Here is a 21,864-nt window from a genome sequence, read left to right on the forward strand (position 1 = left end):
GTGGCGCAGAAATGGTGGGTGAGAAATGACGGTGCAGCGCTGGATATAAAAAAAAAAGGAATTTTCTAGATGGTTTGGGTCGAACCGGTTTGGTTCGATTCGATTCGGCCCAAATCATCGATTTTTAACTGGTTTTCAGCTTTTTCAATCGGTTTTCGATCCGGTTTCTCACAGTATTCGCACTAAAATATTAATATTAATTTCCAGGCTGTCGATTCATTAAATTTAATTGGAAAATCTTTGAAAATAAAAATTCGGGTTGTTTCAATCAATGTATTAACATATACATACATAAATCAAATTTATAATTAATCTTGAATTTTTTATTTTCTAGAAATATTTTAGTAGGTTTTAAAATAATTTTTATAAATATCAATTATTATTGAATTCATTTTGAATAAATAGTCTAAAATATGGGCATAAATCCAATAATGATTAAAAATAAAAAAAATTTCATTAAAATTTGCCCTAATTTGAAATAGGTCAATAAATACTGTCATCGCCCTTCACAAAAAAAAAAAAAAAAAAAAAAAAACATACATATCAATTTAATCATACCTTAGTTGATAATTGAGAACTGAATATACTTTATAATTTCATCATCACCACATTGATCAAGCTCAAATTTATTAAATTCGTGAAAATAGTCTTATATTATTTGCAAGGAATCCATTTTTTTTTTATTGAAAATATGATGTGATTTTTTTTTTTATGGTTTCATTTATATTGAAATAGATGTTTATATAAATTATGTAAAAATAGGAAAGTAAATAAAAAAGAAAATGAAAGAGAAAATAGAAATGACATTGTTAAGTATTTTTAAAAAGAAGGTGAAAAGTTTTTAAAATATTAATGATATTATTAATTTTATTAATTATTTAAAAACTAAAAATATTAATGATATTAATTAAAATAATTTTTTTAAAATATAAAAATTATTTTCAACTCAATATATTAACATTGCCATGTAAGCATTTTAATAGTCTAAAATAATGCCACATAAGCTTTTAGGACTCAACTTTTATATATTTATATAGATATATAGATATAGATAGATATAGGAGTGAATTTATTAAAATAATTTGTTAAGTTTACTCTTTTTTTTTTTTTTATTAAATTATCTAAATACCACAAATTAATCAATACATTTTGACCCTTTCTTAAATACCTTATCATTTAAGTGAGGATATAATTGTCAATTTTTAATAATAATATTTTCTTTCCTCAAAAATTTTGTCTTTTCCAAACAAAAGAAAATAAATTTTCTTCCCCTTGTTATATCCAAACACAATGACGAAAAATGTCTATGGAAATAAAGTTGTCAATTCCTCACCATTTTCCTCTATTATTTTTCTTTCTCTAATATTTCCTTCCTTTCCTTTCCAAACAAATGATTAATGTTATTTTCACAATTTCGCTGCAATTTGAAAATTTTTGGCAAAATAGTATGCTGTAATTGAAATTGACGAAAAATAATAATATTTGAGCCGATTTTGATTCATAAAAAATACAAGTCGGACTCAAATTGGTTCCGGTTTAAATTGAACCAATATCAAGTGGCTGCACAAATATCACCCTCCTCATGCAGTCAAGAGTTCCAGCTCAGCCATACTGCTCCAGTGGTCACTGCAACATTCTTCTATATTTATTATATTTCAGCAGAATGATAAACAAAAAGAAAAAGAAAGTGTAATTGCTTTCAATTTAAAGCGTTTAATTAGTGCAATTTATCAACTAAGTAGGTATTTTAACATATATTTATATATGGGTGATTTACGGATTTCGAATAAGCAGTGATTATGATATAGTTTCTCAATTTTTGTGCTAGTAAGGATATTGATTTTTAAAATTACATTATTTACATTCTTCCGTTAAGTGGTTTTAAAATGTTAGAAACACCCTTAGAACAATTACTATATAGGGACTTAATGTTGTAAAATTATAAAAATTGAGTTCTCTACTAATATATTTCATCAAATCATAAGAACTAAATCATAATTTTCTTTAGAGTTAAGTTACTTTTGACATTTTCATGGTCATTTAATGGATTGGACCTTATAGTGTAATGAAATTCTAATGCAAGTACTAAATAGTGTAATTTTAAACTCTAAGTTCTTATTAATGTATTTGAGCAAAACTTAAGACTACAATTACTAAATAGTGTAATTACTTCATCCATTCTAAAATATAAGTTGATTTTAGATGTTTATTTTTTCAAAAAAAATACAGGTCGTTTTGAGTATTTTAAAGAATAATAAATAATGTTTTTTCAATATTACTCTTATTTACATTAGTTAAACGGTAATAATTTTGAGATAAATAGTAATTTATTATAGTTACTCTTAATTTTATTATATTTTAGGAGAATCAATTATTTCTTTAATTCTTTGTGTAAAAATCTTAAATGACGTATATTATATTATAAAAAAACTTTAAACCATTTATATTTTGAAACTGAGGTATATATGTTTGTGCAACTATGTCCCACATGCCATCACTAAACGACACAATGGAGAAACATGGGTGAAAATGTTGAGTTAATGCATAACCACCGTTTGTCGACAATGGGCCAACTCCTTTGAATTACTGCCAACAACTATTCTCCAAATTTGTTATTGCAAACTTGTATTCTAATATTTGTTGCAATTGTAGACAAGCACTTAACGTTATCTACGTATGCTTTCAAATCATTTAGCTTTTACTTGTACTTTTTAATTCACTAAAACTAATTTATTAAATTTAGTAGTTTTTATTAAAATATAAAACAATTATGCTACAAACAAGACACAAAAATATATGGCAAATTTAGTACTAAAAAAAGTATTGAAGTCTCGTGTTTTTAACGAGTGAGAAAGTCTCGTTCTTCAGTGACGAGTTTGACAGTTTTTCAATAGCGTCTATTTCATCTATATAGAGAGAAATTTCCCAAAGCTTGGTGCGACTATCAATACGAGAGGAAGAGGAGGAGGAGGGTGGGTTGGAGGTGGATGATGATAGGAGTATAACAAACCTAACTCCACCATATTTCACACTGGTCGGGAAGTTCTTGATAGAGAGAAACATAAATTTCCTAGCCATGAAGCAAACTATGGCCTCCTTGTGGAAACCAGTTCATGGGGTAAACATACGAGAAGTCTCAAAGAACCTATTTCTGTTCCAATTCCTTAATGCTTTTGATTTGTCCAGGGTTGTTGATATGAGTCCCTGGACATTCGATCAGCACCTCCTAATTTTTGAGAAATTGGGACTGGATGAACAACCGCAAACTATTCCTCTCCATCGTATCTATGTTTGGGTTCAAGTCCATGATATTCCCAATGGTTTTATTTCTGTGAAAGTTGCTCAGTCGATTGGAAATTATGTGGGGGAATTTGTGAGTGTGGACGAATCCAACTTTTCGTCTTTATGGTGTGGTTTTATGCGAATACGCATTCTACTTGACACTCAGAAACCTCTCAAACGTCGTATGCAAATCAAGAAACCAGGTGGAGTCTGGCTCTGGGTTGTGTTCAAGTATGAACGATTGCCTAGTTTCTATTTTAACTGCAGCATCATCAATTATTCTCAAAGGCTTTGCAACCTATGGTCTGAGAATATGGTAGCAGCTCAGATTACTTATTCAGACTCAAATTTTGTGCTGGAACTCGCTGGAATGTGTTACCAATAGGGGATCAATGGCTGTTGAAGGAGTTACCGCTAGCAGGGGACAGTGCAGGTGATGTTCCACGTTTTCAGGAGGGAGTTGTGAATGTTGGAAGGCACGAAGGGTAAAGTATCCCAGTACTTCTTTTTCCACCAATAAAAAGGTAGTCGAGGAAAAGATGTAACTGCTGGCACACATGGGGTAGTATTTCCACAGAGAAAGTGCAGTTATATGTTGGCCATTGTAATCTTGTGGGTCCTACAACTTTTGAGAATGGGCCTAATTATTCTGATGATGGGCTTCTTGTGCATGATGGAAAGAGAAGAAGGTGTGAGGAAGTGGAGGCTCGAAATGGCAAAAGGATGGAGACCTGTGTTGACAGTCCTATGGAACTTTCTATGGTTCTATTGCCGGTGGATCCTAGGGTCTACGCCCACCAAGCATTATGGTTCTATTATCGTGGAGGCTCACTAGGTTTTATGGTCGTCCTAATAGAAGTCAGCGCAAAGAGTCCTGGGCCCTATTGCAAAGCTTAAAACATAAATCTTCTCTTCCCTGGTGCTACTTGGGGGACTTTAACGATCTCTTAAGCTCTAAGGACAAGCGTGGCCTCCATCCCCATCCTCAATGGCTTCTAGATGGATTTCGAGATGCAATGCAAGCTAGTGGTTTATTTGATATGGGAATGGAAGGGTATGAGTTTACATGGAAGAGGGGACATGGAACTATTGAATGGGTTGAGGAAGACTTGACCGGGTACTGCCTTCGGCAGATGGGATGGATTGCTTTCCCGATTGGAAAGTTGTTAATATCCCTATGATAGCTGCTGACCATTCTCCATTCCTCTTAAAATCCATATCAGCTCACTCAGTAAAGGGCAACCGTCGCTTCCGATTTGAGAACCAATGGTTGGGAGAACCAAAAAGCTTAGCTATTGTTCAACGTTTTTAGCTTTCTCATTCGGAACTTGCGGTGATGGAGAAAATATCTGAATGCGGAAAGACGTTGGCTGAATGAGGTGGAGGATTTTTGAAGGAGAAGCGTTTGAAGATCATTAAATTGAAAAAGTGGATGGAGCAACTTCGAAACAAAACAGACCCAACCTCCATTGCCCAATATGAACGCAGCCTTTATGGAGATGGAAGTTTATTGAAAACAATGATCAAAGCAGTTCTGGCTCTATGGTGGAGATGCCAACTCAAAGTTCTTCCATGCCCAGGCCTCTTCTAGGAATAAGAAGAAACAAATCTCCAAGCTGCGCAACAAAGATGGTGAATGGAGAGAGAAAGGCCAGAGCTGATGGTTAATTATTTTGCAAAACTATTTTCTTCTTCAAGGTGACAGGATTCAGCAGTCTTCTCATGTGTACAACCTGTAGTTTCGGCTTCTCAGAATCAGTTCCTTGGGGAGCGATTTACAGCAAAGTAAAGAAAGTAGTATTCTCCATGGCCTCGGACAAATCCCCTAGACCAGACCGGATGAATCCAGGCTTCTATCAGAAGCATTGGTTCATTACTGGACCCGAGATAATGACGGCTTGCTTGAGTTTTCTTACTGCTGGTTGCTTCCCACTGGCCTAAATGATACCCACATAGCGCTAATTCCAAAGAAGTAATAACCTTTGTCTATAGCAGATCTCCGTCCCATCTCATTGTGCAATGTCCTGTACAAGATCATTACCAAGGTACTTGCTAATCGATTAAAAAAGATCTTTCCTGATATCATCTCTCCATCTCAAAGCGCTTTCATACCGGGGAGATTAATCTTAGATAATATCATGGTGGCTTACGAGATAATCCATAATCTTAAACGGAAGGGTTAAGGGAGTATGGGATTAGTTGCTTTGAAGATTGACATGAACAAGGCCTACGACCACATAGAGTGGGATTTTTTAAGGGGTATGATGCGTCAGTTTGGGTTTATTGTGGGTTAGATTGATATGATCATGCTTTGTGTAACAACAGTCAGATACACAATTTTATTAGACGGCGATGAACTGGGTCCTGTGGTACCAAAGAGAGGATTGAGACAAGGCTGCCCTTTGTCGCCCTATCTGTTTATTATATGTGTGGAGGGCCTTTCTCTTTTGCTCCGGAACAGGGAACATAGAAATTTGATTACTAGGTTCAGTGTAGCTCGAGGTGCTCCTTCGATTAGTCATATGTTCTTTGTAAATGATAGTCTCTTCTTCTTCAATGCCACAGAATCTAATTGTTCTAACTTGAAGGAGTGTTTAACGCTATATGAACATGCCTCAGGCAAAATCATCAATTTTAACGAGTCCTCCATCGCTTTCAGTCCTAATACTATTCAACTGATGAAGGACCGAATTCGGGATGCTCTGCAGGTAGGAGAAATGATTGACCTGGGATTCTACTTGGGTTTACCATCTATGGTAGGGAGAAACAAGAAAGAGGTATTTGCTTTCCTAAAGGATAAAATCTGGAAGCAGATGAACGGGTGGAAAAGAATGTTATTATCTCGGGCTGGCAAAGAAGTGCTCCTGAAGACAGTTGTCCAAGCTTTACCAACATACACAATGAGAGTTTTTTCCATTCCTTTAGGTATGTGTGCCAACTTGCAACGCTTAATGAATGAATTATGGTGGGGGTAATAGTGCAAATGGTTCTCAAGATATTCACTGGCAGCGCTGGGATCTATTTGTTAGCCAAAGGCTTTGGGAGGTATGAATTTTCGAAGCCTGCATGAGTTTAATATTGCCCTTCAGCACCCTACTTCTCTAGTCGCTCGGACTTATGAAGCCCGTTAGTATGCTTTCACCTCGTTTTTTGATGCTAAATTAGGCTCTAACTCTAGTTATACATAGAGCAGTATTTTTAAAGCTATCCAACAAGTGAAGGCTGGAGCTCTTAAACGAGTGGGAACTAGTGAATCTATAGCAATTTGGTCTGACCCATGGCTCCCAGATCTTGTTAATAATCGGTTATGCTTTGTAATGCCTCCTGACTGTGATTATTTTACTGTTAAATCTTTAATTTCCTATGATGGATTGTCTTGGAGAAAGGATGTTATCAACCGATTATTTTCTGAGAGAGATAGAAATTTAATACTGAAGATTCCTCTCAGTGCTGAATGTTTGAGGGATGATAGGATCTGGCAGGATGACAAAAGTGGTAATTACACAGTTAGAAGCGCATATAGAAAGCTTTTTTCTGCTTCTGTGAATTGCAATGCAGGCCATGATATGCTGCTTTTTTTTAAATAAAATGTGGGCTTTGAAGGTCCCTCCTAAGGTCAAAATCTAATATGGCACCTCTGTAATGAATGTGTCCCTGTCAGAGCTCGACTTATTCAAAGGGGTATGGATGTGAATGGTGCTTGCCCAATCTGTGCACGGGGTGTAGAGACGTTTTTTCATGCTTTCATAGTCTGTGGCTTTGCTAAATCTTGTTAGGATCTCATTTCTGCCCGGGTGTTAGATATCTACGAGATTCTTCAGTCTAATTCTATTGCAGTGTGGTTGGTTAACGTTTTTATGGTCTACGGTGATTCTGATATAGGGATGGCCGGTTCATTGAACCGCCCGTTCAAAATTTTTGAATGTTGAATCTGAACCGATTCTTGAACTGCCGATTTTGGTCCGGTTTCAATTCTGGCATGTTCCGGTGCGGTTTGGATGAACCGACGGTTCCTATCACGTTTTCCGGTGATATATGTTTTTTTTTTTTAAATCAGTTCTAATGTTACATTTTTCTTTCAAAAATTTTAATATGAGTTTGAAAAATATTGGTAAATTTTATTTTAAATAAATTTTAGAATGTTCATACTCATATAAGAATAAAATTAATTAATTTTACAAAATAATCAAATAAATTATCACTTTATTTTGTTTAAATGTTATTAATTAAATAAATTATAAGAAAATTTTGAAAAAATGCTTCAAAAGAATATAATTTTAAATTTAGTAAACAATTTAAAAGGGTAAAAAAAAGTTAAAAACAATATAAGTTTAGACTAAATATTTCTATTTTTTTTTTAACAATTTTACTTCTTAGATTTTTAACTTTTAAAGTAAAGTGTATTTAAAAAAAAATCATGTAGAAAAATATTATTGAGACTTTTAGAGATGAATAAAATAGGCTAAATGATTATCATTTTGAAAATAAAAGTAAAAAATTTTCGGTTCGAACCGGACTGGAACTGCCGGTTCAAGGCCGATTCAGATTTAGATTTTAACATTTACATGAATCTTAACCGGCCATTGAACCGCCATTTCCTGTTCATCTACGGTACGGTTCAGTTCCGGTTCAAAATGAACCCGTGGCCATGCCTAATCTGATATGGAACAGGTGTGTATGCCAATATGGGTATATGGAATCACCTAACTCAGTGTTATGGAACAATTCTGATAAACTTGATGTGTTTTTATTATCACAAGCTACCAGCTGGTTACGTGATTGGTAACTGGCGCAACAAAAGATCACTATTCCTTCTTGTAATCATGGGTCCCATCCTGCTAAGTGGACCAAACCTTCGGCCACGTTCTTAAAATGCAATACAGATGAAGTTGTGCATCCTTCTTCTCCGGCTGTTGGCGTTGGCTGGGTATTGCGAAACGACTAGGGAGGTTTCCTCAAAGCTTATCAACTGTCGTTATTTGGTGGCTATGATCCAAAGATTGCTGAGGCTTTAAGTTGGGTCAAGCGAAATGGCTATGAAAGGATTGTGTTTGAAACAGATTCCCTACAACTAGTTCAAGCTATGCAACGCAGTCATGATGATCTTTCTTACCTTGGTTGCTTGGTTTTAGATTGTAAAGCTCTGCTTAAAGAAATTCAATTTAGTTCAATCTCTTTTGTTCAACGGTCACCGAATATGGTTTCTTATCTTTTTGCTTATTCCATGTCTGATTTGAAAGAGCGAAGTCATGTCCCTCCTCTTATTATTATTGATTCTTTGTTAGATGATTTACGTTAATGAAATCTGCAGGTTTACCTTACATAAAAAACATAAAAATACATAAAATTCAAAAATATTAGACAATTAGCACTAAAACTTGGGTGAAATGATGAATTAAAATAGTCTTTTGGCAATCTTTTAATTAAAATTCATATGAATGGTTGCTAAAATTCTATTATTTTAAATTAAAAAATTAAATCATTTTGAAAGAAATAAAAATCATGTAGAAAAATGCAGAAAATTTTAGATAAACTATGTCCACTACAACCGTTCAATAATCCTATCAGCAGCTGAAATAATTTTCACTTTAAATCAAGAACAATTTCCTATCAAACTTATTTCAGTGTTAACAATAAAAATAGGTTAGCGCGTTAAGTGATCGACAAATAAAAAGAATATTGTACAAAATAATAATACTGAGTGTTTGTTAATAAATATAAATAAAAAAAATAAAGTGCAACATCGCTCTTTATAAAGTAAACCTAGAACCAGTGTTACAAAAAAAAAATAAAAAATAAAAAAGGGAAAAGAGAACAAAACCCAGAGCCTGGTGTATACTTTTGAATGCGGTTTTTACCAGATTGGCAAGCACAGCCACAATTTGATTCTGAAGGGTCAGAAATAATCTAGAGCTTGCACATACTGTGAAGCAAGAATATGACAGTAATATTTCATAGTATATATTGTTTTCCAATTAATCCTGTCGAGGCAGCATGCATTTGGCTGCAACCTATCGGTTAAATGCTGGACAGAGCATCACATAATGATTTGTATGCATTAACACAGAGTTTGAATTTTTCTTCAGCCATTGCCTGCACATATGCATAGAAAACCAAACCGTTAAAGAAATTAAATCCTTTAGTTTAATGCATGCACGTAGGAACAGAAAAAGCACATTCATTGAGAGTAAGAGCCCTTGATATCTAATATACAGTAACAAGTACACCAGAGAAGATAATCTCTCCCCTTGCCGTCTTTCTCACTTATATTGACATACATCCGCAGAAAAAAAGTTCAATTTGGTGATAGATCATTTTAAATTGGCTCATTTCGTGTAATATCTTATTTAAATCAGAATTCAACTCAGTATTGGAAAATGAGATATATCAACCAACAGTGGTAGAACTACCAACACTGCTGTCAACATTGAGAACTCGCTATGGTTTAACAATCATCCGAAAGTGGCAAAATGAGGATACAATGAGAGAACCAGAAAAACCACAGTAATAGATGGTATGTCTTGATCAGAGAGACCAAGCCAAAAGGAGGAATATAATTTTTGAAAAGACGAAATAAGAAATTCATGCAATTGAAAGAAGATTGGTAACCTGTGAAGGGCCTTGATGTTTGTCAGGATGCCACTTTAATGCTGACAGGCGAAAACTGCAAGGTTCATTTAATAATTTCAGATTATTAAAAAAAAGAGTATAAAAAAGAGAGCTTGTTGTGATCACAACGTCATATTCTTATAATTTAAGACAAAGCGCACTTACGCATTTTTAACGTCTTCAATCCTTAAGGGACCACTTGGAGGCAAACCAAGCATTACTCTGTCATCACTTGATCCTACAGAGCAGCACTCACTATCGGACTCAGTTTCACTTCCCACATCCGACTCTTCATCTCTATGTTTTGTCCAGTTTGGCTGTTCTCTCCACTCAAAGCCAGATGTTGAACCTTGGAAAGTAGACTTGTGAAAAGACCAGGTGTACCATCTGTTTCCAAATGTTGCATTAAACACTGTTTCAGGACCATCAGAGTCCTCACAGAAACCCTCTCTTCTAATCTTACCTGATGATTCAATGAAAGGAAGCCACCCAGTTTGTCAAGATACAAATGCAGGTAACTGGTAAATTCCCATACCCAACAAACAAATACAGTAGATTACTAAATTATTAGTTTCGTTCGACTCTCATTATTTTGATTTTTGACAACTCTATTTATACTTGATACCTAAAGTGATCAGTATAAAAGATACGAGGCTGATCACCTGAATGGTTGACTTCATGAAAATATAAATTGGGTGATATAGTAATATTTAATGGTTTTAACTCTGCAATTGAACTTAAATTGCATATCATGCTTACTCAATTATCTTTTCATAGAAAAACAAAGCAAAATATATGAATAAACCCTATAGAAATTGAATTCAAAGATCCAGTAAAGAAACTGAAAGAGAAGAAAGCAAAATACTAAGAGACCTTCAAGTTGCTCTAATTGGTAAAGGTGACGTCTTCAAGAAGTTATCGAGCAAGAATAGCATCATGAAGAACAGGAAGAAAAATTTGATCAATCAAATATTTGACTGGTTAGACACCAAAGAAAATGTGATGCTAATATTTAGTTTGATACGAAGTGACTATGTTTCCTAGACTGGAGGGTTTTCTTTGGCTGTTAATGAAGGAAACTTGAGTGTTTCTATTTGTTTAGGAAGCACAGATGCCTATATTCTTCTTCTTTAACAATGGTATATTTGTTTTTATTTAAACATTGTACTTAAAGATGCAAAGTACGTGGCAAAAGGATACTGGAGTCTTTGGTGCAGGATGCAACTCTAAGAGAGATCAGGAAAAAGAAAATTGAAACTCAAAGATTCTTAACAAACTCAAGAAAACAGGATTGGTAAGATTTAGTAACCTTCAAAGTGTTGATCTAAATTTAACAATAGTAATCTTCAAAGTGTCCACCTAAATTTAACAATCCAACCACCAAGAAAAGAACACAAACTCACAAGGGAAACAGATATAGACTTCACAAGGAGAACAATTGTTTAAGAAAAGAGAAACAGAAATAGAGCAGAAAAAGAATAAGAAAAACTAAATAAGTAAAACACACAAACAGAACAGCCAAGGGGAGGGAAAGAAAAACAAAGAAGATTAGAAAAAAGATTGGAGGAGAGATATTTGAGGTGCATCAGGAACTGAGAAACCCAAAGGTGATGGTCTGGCAAGATTTTACCACCAGAGGGGGAGAATTTACACTGGCTCACTGGTGGTATTAATGTCTGATTCTGATACAGAAGTAAATTGCAAGTCTGCTGGTACTGGCTTTTCTGGAGAAGACTTCTGATTTGAACCTTTCTCGGGCCTTCCACCTAGAAGGAGCACTTCTAAGCCAAAAAGCATGTATCTATTAGCAGTCGTCCACCTTTCCCTTACGGAGGTGCTGGGGTCAGCGCCAGGAGCCCAGAGCACACCTTAGCAACTAGATGATTGTATTTAAATCATAGGTCATTATTAAGGCACTCATAGTGCATTTTTAAATAGATTTTTTCTACAATGAACCTATGGCTACGTATTCATAAAAAAGCAACCACAGTTGCAGCAACACTTGCCTTTGATTCATATAATCAAATATGTGATGAAAGAAGTAGTTCACATTTATTATTAGTTATTACCCACCATTCTTCTCTCTATTTGAGTTTACTACTGATAATGTTAGGTCAACTAACAAATTACATTTTGATTATATAACCAAGTTAAGGAACTAAAATAGTACAATGTGGATAGCAAACTAAAATACTACAATGTGGATGGCAAACTAAAATACTATATGCCAAGTTAAGAACCCAGCTGTTTCGGCATCCTGATTGCTTTCCTGCTTCAGTCCTACCTGTCTTTCTTCTTTTGCGTTTATCTCATAAAAATCAAGACAAAAAATTTTACTAATCTTGAGAAAAAATTACCTCACTCTTCATTGCTTTCTCGATGCCCAAACATCAACCCAAGTTACTTTCCTCCAAGCCTTACTCTCAATGCTTATCATACAAATATGCAACCAAGTTTTCAACCACTACAACACAGACCACTGAATAAATTGTCCTCGAACTTCTCTAGTGGCATGATCCATGCTGGGTATTTGTGTGAGGGCATTCAGGTGTAGGAGTGTGTGGCAATTTTTTGTGGACGTGAACTTCAAGATATTTGAGTTTTGAGTGATGCAGAGACTTGTGTTGGTGAGACCAAAATCAAATGCTAGATAAGGTCAGCTCCTTTGTTTTTAATATTGTTGAGGATGGGATTGTTTTAGAGCTCCTCCATGGGATTGTTTAATACAATTACAATTAAAAAATCTCTCTCTTCTTATGTTTACTTATGCTAACCCTATAAGCATAAGGACGAACTCTTGAAGTCAATGTTCAAGATTTGAGAGGCCAAATACATAAATTCATCCTTGTACTTTTTGTGAAAACTTCTGCAGCACCTTGAACTTTGCAGAGACCTATTGTGCCCCCTAAAGTTATGAGTTCTAGTAACTTCAGATACTTCTCCATACTAGCAATAATAGTTATTATAGTTTTTTTTTTTCTTTTATATGTAAAATATTGATTTGATGTGTGGTTAGTACAACTTTTGAAATAATAATTTTAAATTTTTTAAACTTTCCAATTAGAGTTCAATTAATCTAATTTTACAAGTTTGAGCATTCAATAGAATGATTTTGCAAGTTGCAATATTATAAATTGAAGTGTCCAATAAGTCAAAGTAATAGTTGAAAATCTCATAAGGTTTTCGCACAAAGCACATGGGTGAAGTTATGTGTTTGGCCAGATTTTGAATTTACTTGATGCTTTTCTGCTATCATTCACGATTTGAGGGAGACGATAGAGGGGAGATGGGGTTTAAAAGCGGACAATCAGATTGTAAATAACAATGACGTCTCTTTTAGTTTCATTAGTCTCTTAGAGCTGTTGTTGGCCCAAAAAACTTGGCCCAAAAATCTTACTCAGCAATTATGTCCATGTCACCCCTCTAGCACAAGCCAAATTAACCCAAGTTACCAATTGGATAGAATTGAAACAAATTAACAAAGTTTTTAATTGATTAGATTGAAAGGATAGGATTGAAAAAATGTGCAAATTTTGGAATTCATGAGATAATCAGGCCTTATGACAGTTGTCATCTTCTATTACTATAACCTAATGAATGATGATATGGCCACCAAAGTACTCTGACTGGTTATCCGAATCATTTAAAGCCCACAATTTTAGATGTGCAAAAAAATAAAGCAATAGAAGAATAAATAAGAACATAAACAAACCTCAAGCCCTCATTTTATCTTGTATTCTTCTCAAGCATGAAAGCCAATTATTCACGTGGCAGTACCAAGAGTTTCATCATTTTTCTCTATTAGGGCTATATTTTAATTTTTGGATTTAGGAAGTGAAAGTTATAATAATTCACAATGGAATCAACAAATTCCACTTTTATATATATAAGCCAAAGTTGTAAGACCTAGAAAGAGGGAGACGTTGAGCACTATATCAAATGGATGACATTTTGCATGAAAATGAATAAAGGTAAAGAGGATAGATTTAAATGGTTAAGGAAATTAATTAAATAAACCCAGAGTAGAAGAAAAGAAAAATGCTCACGTTTCTTTTTCTTGACATCAGATTTCCTAGAATATTGAGCAGAAGACTTTGCATGCCTACTGTTACCAGTACCACGGAAATTCTCTGGATCAAATCTTGGACTTTCATCCTAGGCACAAGTAAAAAACAATGTTTATATCAGTAACTAGATAAACTAGAACTTTCAGCCAAACACAAGTGGAGCAATCTAAATGATGAGGCACATGCATCTCTCTTGGAAAAAAGGTAACACAAAAAATAGATATATGTGCATTGGACCTTACACATCCCTGGTAATGAACATGGTTGATAAAATTCTATGGCGTTGTCTTTTTCTCCTTTTTTTTACCAATCCCTTGAAATTGTATATGCTAGATCATCTATTGTTAGAATGACAAATTCTCAATTTGAACACCTTCTTCTCAAAAAAAAAAAAAAAAAACACTTTGATTGCCTACTTGTAGATTCAAATCTATATCAAGAATTGCAAGTTACAATGAATAGACCTTGAATCAATAGAATCATCTGAAAATTGGTTGAATTGATCAAACTGATCGATTCCATCTGTTTCATTCTCGTGCTTAGTCAGACTTGACTAGCTTAAGTCTCAAACTAACCCTTTTCTCCCTATTATCTTTTGAGCAGAACCTAATGAACCTCCTTGAGATTTCAATTTGAAATTTAGATAACAATTTTTCCATCTAATAATATTTGCCTATAGCAAATATTCTGAAGAAAACCTGTTTCTTTTCGAGAAAACGTTAGCTTTCTATTGTTTGGTTGCATGCTAAAAGTCAGTTAGACATTATTTTCTAGCATTTTTAGAATAATAGAAAATACTCATTTCCTTGCAATAGTAGAGAAGAAAAGTATGAAAAAATGTTGAACCTAAAAGAACTTAATTTTTTTTCTTTTTATACTTGAATGTGAGGAAATTATAGGAAAAAAGGGCAAATAGTAATTGGTCAAAGGTGATCACCCAACAGCATGGCAATAGACTAATATGCATATGCCAATGTTATGACATTCCATAAAATGATTTCCTATTTGAGTTAGAAATGACTTGGTATTTCCTTTGATCAAAAAAGCATTTCCCATTGATAAGTGATCTCCACTTTTTCCTTTTCGCATTTTTTATCTCTTTGGAAGTTGTCTTCTCTTCCTAAACGTAGCTGTGTGACAACTTGCATTTATCGACTATTTGACATGGAACATTGGTCAAAGATTACAGATCTACATATTTTAGAAAATAATTTATTCGGGGTCGTTTGGATATTTTATTTATTGAGGGTATTGTTTATATTTGACTTTATTATTAAGGTCAGGCTACTTTTCTATTCAAACAGTAACATTAAGAGTTCTTTTAACCTTAGTTTGTACTTGAATGATTAAGAATCAAATCAAACTTTCAGTTTCATTTAGGTTCTGTATGTGCTTCAATTTTCTTGCATGGTTCTACATCAATCATAAAGCCACCTGCTACTATTTTCTAGTGCTCTTTTTATTATATTTCTATATTTTTCTTATATCATCAACAACAATGGACTATAGTGGACTATGAAATAGAATGTTTATTCATCAAGCCTTGCTAAAAAATTCCAAAACCATAACTTTATTGGGCCAACGGTGGAAAAACTTAGAGAATTTTTCATTAATATTTAGAAACAAAAGTCTCAAATCTATGATTTGAAGCAAAAGAAGATAACTTTAAGAAACCCTTCAGTTCAAGTCTTGTTACCCAGTTAAAAGACCAAACATTTTAAATCTCAGAGACTTCTAATTATGAGAAATCTTAAAATCAAAGTGAATATCAAACCAAAAACCCAAAATTCAAGCACCAAGACATAGAGGGCCACCATAGAAAAAGACCTCACTGCTCTGGCCGATGGTATGAGCAGAGGTTTGGCTCATATGGGACTTTGTTCAAGGTGAGCTTGGAGCTTAGATTTCTTATGCTACTAAAGCAAGTCCAACAGCAGAGTTTTGTGGCTTTTGGGTTCCTTTTTACTCTTGCTTTACGTTGAGGCAATCTTTGAAACCAATAAACTTCTTCAAGAAGATGGAGGAGCAAGATAGATTACAGAAATCAACTCTTATCCTCAAAGTTGATAAAAGCTAGAATATTTTCTTTATTGGGGTTTGTCTTGTGTATGTGAGGAGTGATGTTAGTGAATGATAAAGAAAAGCATCTCCCAAGATTCAATTATATATAAATGGGCATTTTAGTACTTTCATGTCCATTTAATAGCAAAATCAAAGGATTTTCAACAGAAGGATTATTCAATTAAATGAATCAAATTTTGGGGACTCCTTAATTCTTTTTTCGAAAAGCAGGAACATACTGGTTAGTTAGGTCAAACCTCAAGGACGAAATAACAATTTATCCATTACAAAATTAGTATTCAGTTGTGACTCAATCCTCAATTGACAACTATGCCTAGCATGCTTTCAATGCTACTAGATCTCGAAGGCATGTCCAATCAAAAGAACTAAGTTAAAACCGACCTGTTTATACAAAATACCAAGCCTCCAGATAGATGTCGGCATGTCACATCCAACTACCAAAATAACTTCGCTCCTGTCAATGGCAACTTTCCTATTCAAGAATAGCAACTATAGTTCTATATTGACAGTTGTCTTCAACAATATAAGGATTAATCATGGCACAGTAAAAATGAAAATAGTGAACAAATTGATAACATAAAGTTCTTTTTGCTTCCAGTCAATAAGCAATCACTATTCTATTTAAGTTGTTTTCAACAGCTAGGCGTTGATATAAAAATGCTGTGGATCCTTTATTGTCAACTATACAGAGAGTATTCAAATAAGATATAAAACCAGAGAACAGTTAATTGAAACCTATTAACTGTAGCAATAAGATACCTTTATCATTCATGTAGGTGATGGCTATATAATTGCCCAGAGAGCAATTTAAGCAAGGCAGAAAGTAGCAATAATAGTGCAGGCACACAAATTATTTTTCTACACAGCAGAACATTATTGCATCAAGGCATTCTGAAATACCATTAAGGTTTTTTCCTTTTTTGGAATGGAATATAATTAAGGGTTTAGTTAAGACAGGCCAAAGTAAGGTTTACCTGGAATGAAGCTTTAGGGGATCCACTTTTGAAGAGAAGGTCTTTTAGTGCTCTCTTTGCATCAGCACGTTTTTGTCGCACTGCATATCTTATGGAATTCTGGATTTATGTTTCCAGTGTCAGGAAAGTTCATTTGAAGAGCAAATAAAAGAATATATAGAGAAGTAAGCTGATGGAGAAGTGAAAGGGAATATATACAAAATCCCTCAAAAGATTACATACACAATCAGGCTATGAATAAAAGGCCAATGTTGAATATTACAGAATAGAACTTGCAGAGTCTTTGATATTTTTAAAACTAAACATATAGATAAGAAGAGCTTATACCTTAGATTGTTGTGGGAATCTTCTTACATCCTGCAAAAATAGGATAATTGAAGGTCAATCTTCACATTAAGTAAAAAGCCATATGGTGTGCCCCAATAAGAACAAGGTAAAGCAATAATGATAAGTCTACCAGAACCATGCCTCTAAGGTAAAAAATAATTTTGCACCAGAATGGACTGCTTAAATAGTTCCATGTTTGTTGTATGAAATTAGAGCTTTGACATTGGAATATGAGGAAAGAAAAAAAGAAATCTGTCTTTTTCAAAATTAATTAAAAGATCCAAACCTAGCACGCATGATATCTATCTTTACTATATACAAATGTTGGAATGAGGACGAGTATCCTAAACCATCCGATTGAAATTTGAGATATCCTAAAATATCCTTTTATGTGACCAATTAAAAAATTTTAATTTGAAAAATATATATAATATTTGGTTATAGTTTAAAAGAATTTAATTAGGAGAGAGATAAAGAAAAGGAAAAAATATTTAAAATTTTTTAGCCCTATATTTGATTGTAGGTTAAAAGATTTCAAATGGCCAATTAAAAGAATATTATTTCTAAAAATATATATAATATATTGATAATAATTTCAAAGATATTAATTAGGAAAGTGATAAGGAAAAGGAAAAGAATATTTTTAAAGAATTTCATTAAATATATAATATTTGATTATAATTTAAAAGATTTTTACATGGCCAATAAAAACTTTAGTTTAAAAAATTATATACAATATTTAACTACAACTTAAAATATTTTTAATTAGATGAGTGATAAGGAAAATGAAAAAATTTTAAAAATTAAATTTGAAAAATATATAAGATTTTGTTGTAATTTAAAAGATATATATTTACATAAAGTTTTCAAATGTCAATTTAGCACACTCCTTTTTCAATATTCTATTTTCTCTTTTTTTTTATAAATTCAAAATTTATTTATTTATTTTTTTAGAATATTTGATTAGATGATTCATTTACCTGTTATATAATAATTAATTAATATACATATATTTACATATAATTATTAAAGATAATTATTAGATCATTAAAAAATCTCTCATATTATATTTTTCGTATCTATTTTCCCTTCCATCAAGTTTGAAATCCACAATCATAAATATATACATATAGGTAATCATATTTTTAGTTTTTACTTTTTTAAATTATTTTACTGGGTAAGAAATGAATTTATTATTGATTCTTAATGGCATTGAATTTTTTAGCGAAAACTTTTACATATATACGTAAATATATTGAAACATGTTTGTTAAGTAGTATTGCGGCATTACGTGTAGCTAAAGTGCATCTTTAATAAATGGTGATTTCTAGACTGAATTGAATTGTGTGTATATATAATATATTTTGACTATGGTTTTATTAATTAATTAGCTATCTCATTCATGTTAATCTCAATATAACATTATTTTTTATTATAAAAATCTAATGAATATAAAAAAATAACAACCAATACTTAATATTGTAAAAAAAATAATGGACAAGTATAAATAATGAGTAAAAAGCGAGTAATGACAACGTATTACGTATGCTATAGAAAAACTAGTATACAAGAAATGGACCAAAAGAATTAAGGAAAAAATTAAAGAAACAAATACTGATAACAGAAACAACAAAGACAGTAAATATAGGGATAGTGAATGCTGCGAACAAAGAAAAATATTTATAAAAGTTGGCAAATGAGAGTGAAAGGTAAGTGTTATCTCCAAAAGCAAATCAGCCAAATAGATGCCTTCGAAAGAAAACAAATCTCCAAGTTTTGAAAAACTAGATCATGTCACTACATCAAACAGAGACTATATGGCATGAAATGGTAACATAAAAGTGTCATGACCTTCTCTGCTAAACTTACATATCTAACTCTCAAGCAATTGTATACTGTTTAAAGCATCTCTCGATGCAATCCTGAAAAGGAAAAAGTAACTGCCATGACTTGCCACTAAATTGCACATAGCAGAAGACGGTCAATAGTTCCTGTGTCCTGCCGCAACATAATACCAATTTTTCCATATTCAGCTTTATCTTGATTAAGATAATATGCTGGAAGACTTTTATTCTAGGAATCAAATATGTTTTTGCAAATTCCAGATTTGGTGGAATGGGATTCGTTGATTTCTTTATGTTTCTTTGTGGCGGAGAACATCAATCCATTTACCTTTTCTATGACAAAACATGTAAATGGAAAATAGGTGAGAAAATGATAACAATTTGCCAACTAAGTTACAAAACCTAAATGGCTCCTGCTATCAATATCACGCTAATGAACTCAAAAACCAAAAATGCAACTAAAAAGAAGAAAGAGGGTCACCTTGTTATCTGCTCAGCAGGTACAGCTAGAGAAATCTAGTTAAAATAAAGCTCTTCACAAACTCCTCCTCTTAACTCATCTTCCCAACATACAATGAAAAATGCCGAGTCTCATGATCATATGCTTTATCTATGTCTAGTTTGCAATTAACACCCAGTGCCTCCCAACCCATTAGCTTATAAGCAATTAGAACAACATCCAGAACCATATGAAAGTAGAAAAAAGAATTTGCCTCCCACATTGAAAAATATTGCAATGACAGAGGTACAACAGTAGCATGAACACACTTCAAACCATTTCCAAAGATATAATATTTAATAGAAGTAACAAGAAAATAAGTGAATGACTGTTAAACTACCAGTTCCCACACTAATTTATAAGGTAAATTTTAAGACACATCTGCAGAGAAGACACCAATGAAGTAACCATCCAAATATGAGAGTTAATTGGTCAATCATTTCAGTTGTGAATCGTGAATGTGAATAAAATTGCAACCCGGAGTTTCCCTTCTCACCAATGAAGGTCCCATCATCGTTTCTGCAGCATGGTTCCATTAAAGCTAGAAACATTAGCTTTCTCCTCAATAAATGAAGAATGGAGGACTTTTCAAATGACGAGTCAGGATCTTATTACACCTAGTCAAAGTAACAAATAAGTAAGAGTTCCACACCTTTCTTTCCAACCAAAGATGCAAGTACTGGCTCAGTGACTGTTGGAAAGAGCCATTTAATCCCATTGATAACTCTTGAGTGTTTCCACAATTACACTTCTAAGCACACAGTTCAACATTAATCAAGTCCATAATGCAATCTATCGTCTATTTCAGCAAAATGACTTCACAAGCTTGATTCAAAAACAAATACCGATGCCTAAATACTCTTATGCTACAATCAACAAACAGATCTTACACAATTTATAGGATTGCTTCAAGTGACAGTACTCAACACCAATCTCTATATGGTTACTCTGTTCCTTAATCATATGCATTCTACATTTATGATTTTTTCCTCCATAGACTTTCTGTTTCCTCATATTTCAACTAATTCTGAAATTTAGAATGGAAAGGCTCGCAGCTTCGAGAGCAGAACCAGAATGGCAATAATGGAATATTCTAAGACAACCTAGTATCCAAAAAAGTTCAAGGGATTGCCTAACAGAGACAAGAAGAGCTCTTCCAGAAAAAGCAAATGAGGGTCAATCAATGCTACTCAGCTGAATATCACGGTTGATGAGAAGGCAACACAATAACCAACAAACTAAATACAAAATTGCAACCTTGAAATATCAAAATGAAACAAAACAACCAACGTATTCCACGTGCACTAAGACAAGAAAAGTTTAAAACCTCATCATCTCAACAATATGAAAATTGGTACCTTCTGTCATCATCAATCATCAAGCTAACAATTAACCAAGAAATTCATATCTTAAAAATCAAAACATATAAAATTGCCTAAATGCACCAAAAAGAAAAAACAAATGAAGAGAGAATAAACTCACAGCGCTCGATTTATTCTTCCATTTTTCATCTGTCGAGGGCGTAGAATGAATTGAAGCAAGATAGGTATTTGTTATTGATGTTGTTGACGGTGAAAACGTTGGAATCAAAGTGTTGCTGAATAAAACAACGTTTCGCCATCTGGGTATTTGCATAATCGAATAAAAGAAGCGAACTATTTATAATAAACAAACAGTTCCCTCTATATTTGTGTCTGTAGCTAGGATTTGGTTATAGTTAAGTCGAGAAAAGTGCTGCTTTTGTGATACAAAATGGAAATTGAAAGTTGATTTCCTTGAACAGACGATAGCGACCCACGAAGACGACACTGTCAGCGTATATTCGTTTCTCGATCTTGGCGGTGAGCGAGGTCCAAGATGTCTCTTGGTCTATTCCCAATAATGATTTGGGCTGTACAATCTCTAGCTCTTGGACCTCGCTTCGCGTACGAAACTGGAATCGTTCCTTCTGAATCAAATTGATCCAAATCAAATAAGGACTTCTTTTTTAATTTATAGAGAGGCCCAATTTTAGGTTAAACAATGAGAAGCAGCTCCCCTTCGCATTCCAAATAACCCAAATTTACCTTTATATTTTACATAAAAGATGTTATACCACCATCAATTTTTATGTTGAATTATTAAATATTTTAATTTATAAAACTATATTTATTAAATATTTCAATCAGAAAAATTATTCT

General features: G+C 33.2%; 1 protein-coding gene across 2 annotated transcripts; it reads right to left on the reverse strand.

Annotated features, from left to right (window-relative positions):
* Nucleotides 1–8,939: 8,939 nt before the first annotated feature.
* LOC105636607 (Chaperone DnaJ-domain superfamily protein) lies at nt 8,940–21,633 on the reverse strand. 2 transcript variants are annotated; one of them, XM_020680295.3, is made up of 8 exons: nt 21,167–21,304; nt 20,181–20,301; nt 17,342–17,371; nt 17,015–17,113; nt 13,938–14,046; nt 10,057–10,354; nt 9,892–9,946; nt 8,940–9,375 (listed from the first exon to the last, which is right to left on the reverse strand). In XM_020680295.3, the coding sequence occupies exons 2-8, from the start codon at nt 20,196–20,198 to the stop codon at nt 9,301–9,303; spliced, it is 684 nt and encodes a 227-aa protein (XP_020535954.1). In that variant the 5' UTR covers nt 20,199–20,301; nt 21,167–21,304; the 3' UTR covers nt 8,940–9,300. The 2 variants fall into 2 exon arrangements, with proteins under 2 accessions (XP_020535954.1, XP_012075314.1); XM_012219924.4 differs by lacking the exon at nt 20,181–20,301 and having other exon boundaries at nt 21,167–21,633.
* Between the last annotated feature and the right edge of the window lie 231 nt (nt 21,634–21,864).

The sequence above is a fragment of the Jatropha curcas genome, chromosome 3 (assembly GCF_041381405.1).
Source record: "Jatropha curcas cultivar XTBG-Jc1 chromosome 3, XTBG_Jcur_1.0, whole genome shotgun sequence".
Classification (NCBI taxonomy): domain Eukaryota; kingdom Viridiplantae; phylum Streptophyta; class Magnoliopsida; order Malpighiales; family Euphorbiaceae; genus Jatropha; species Jatropha curcas.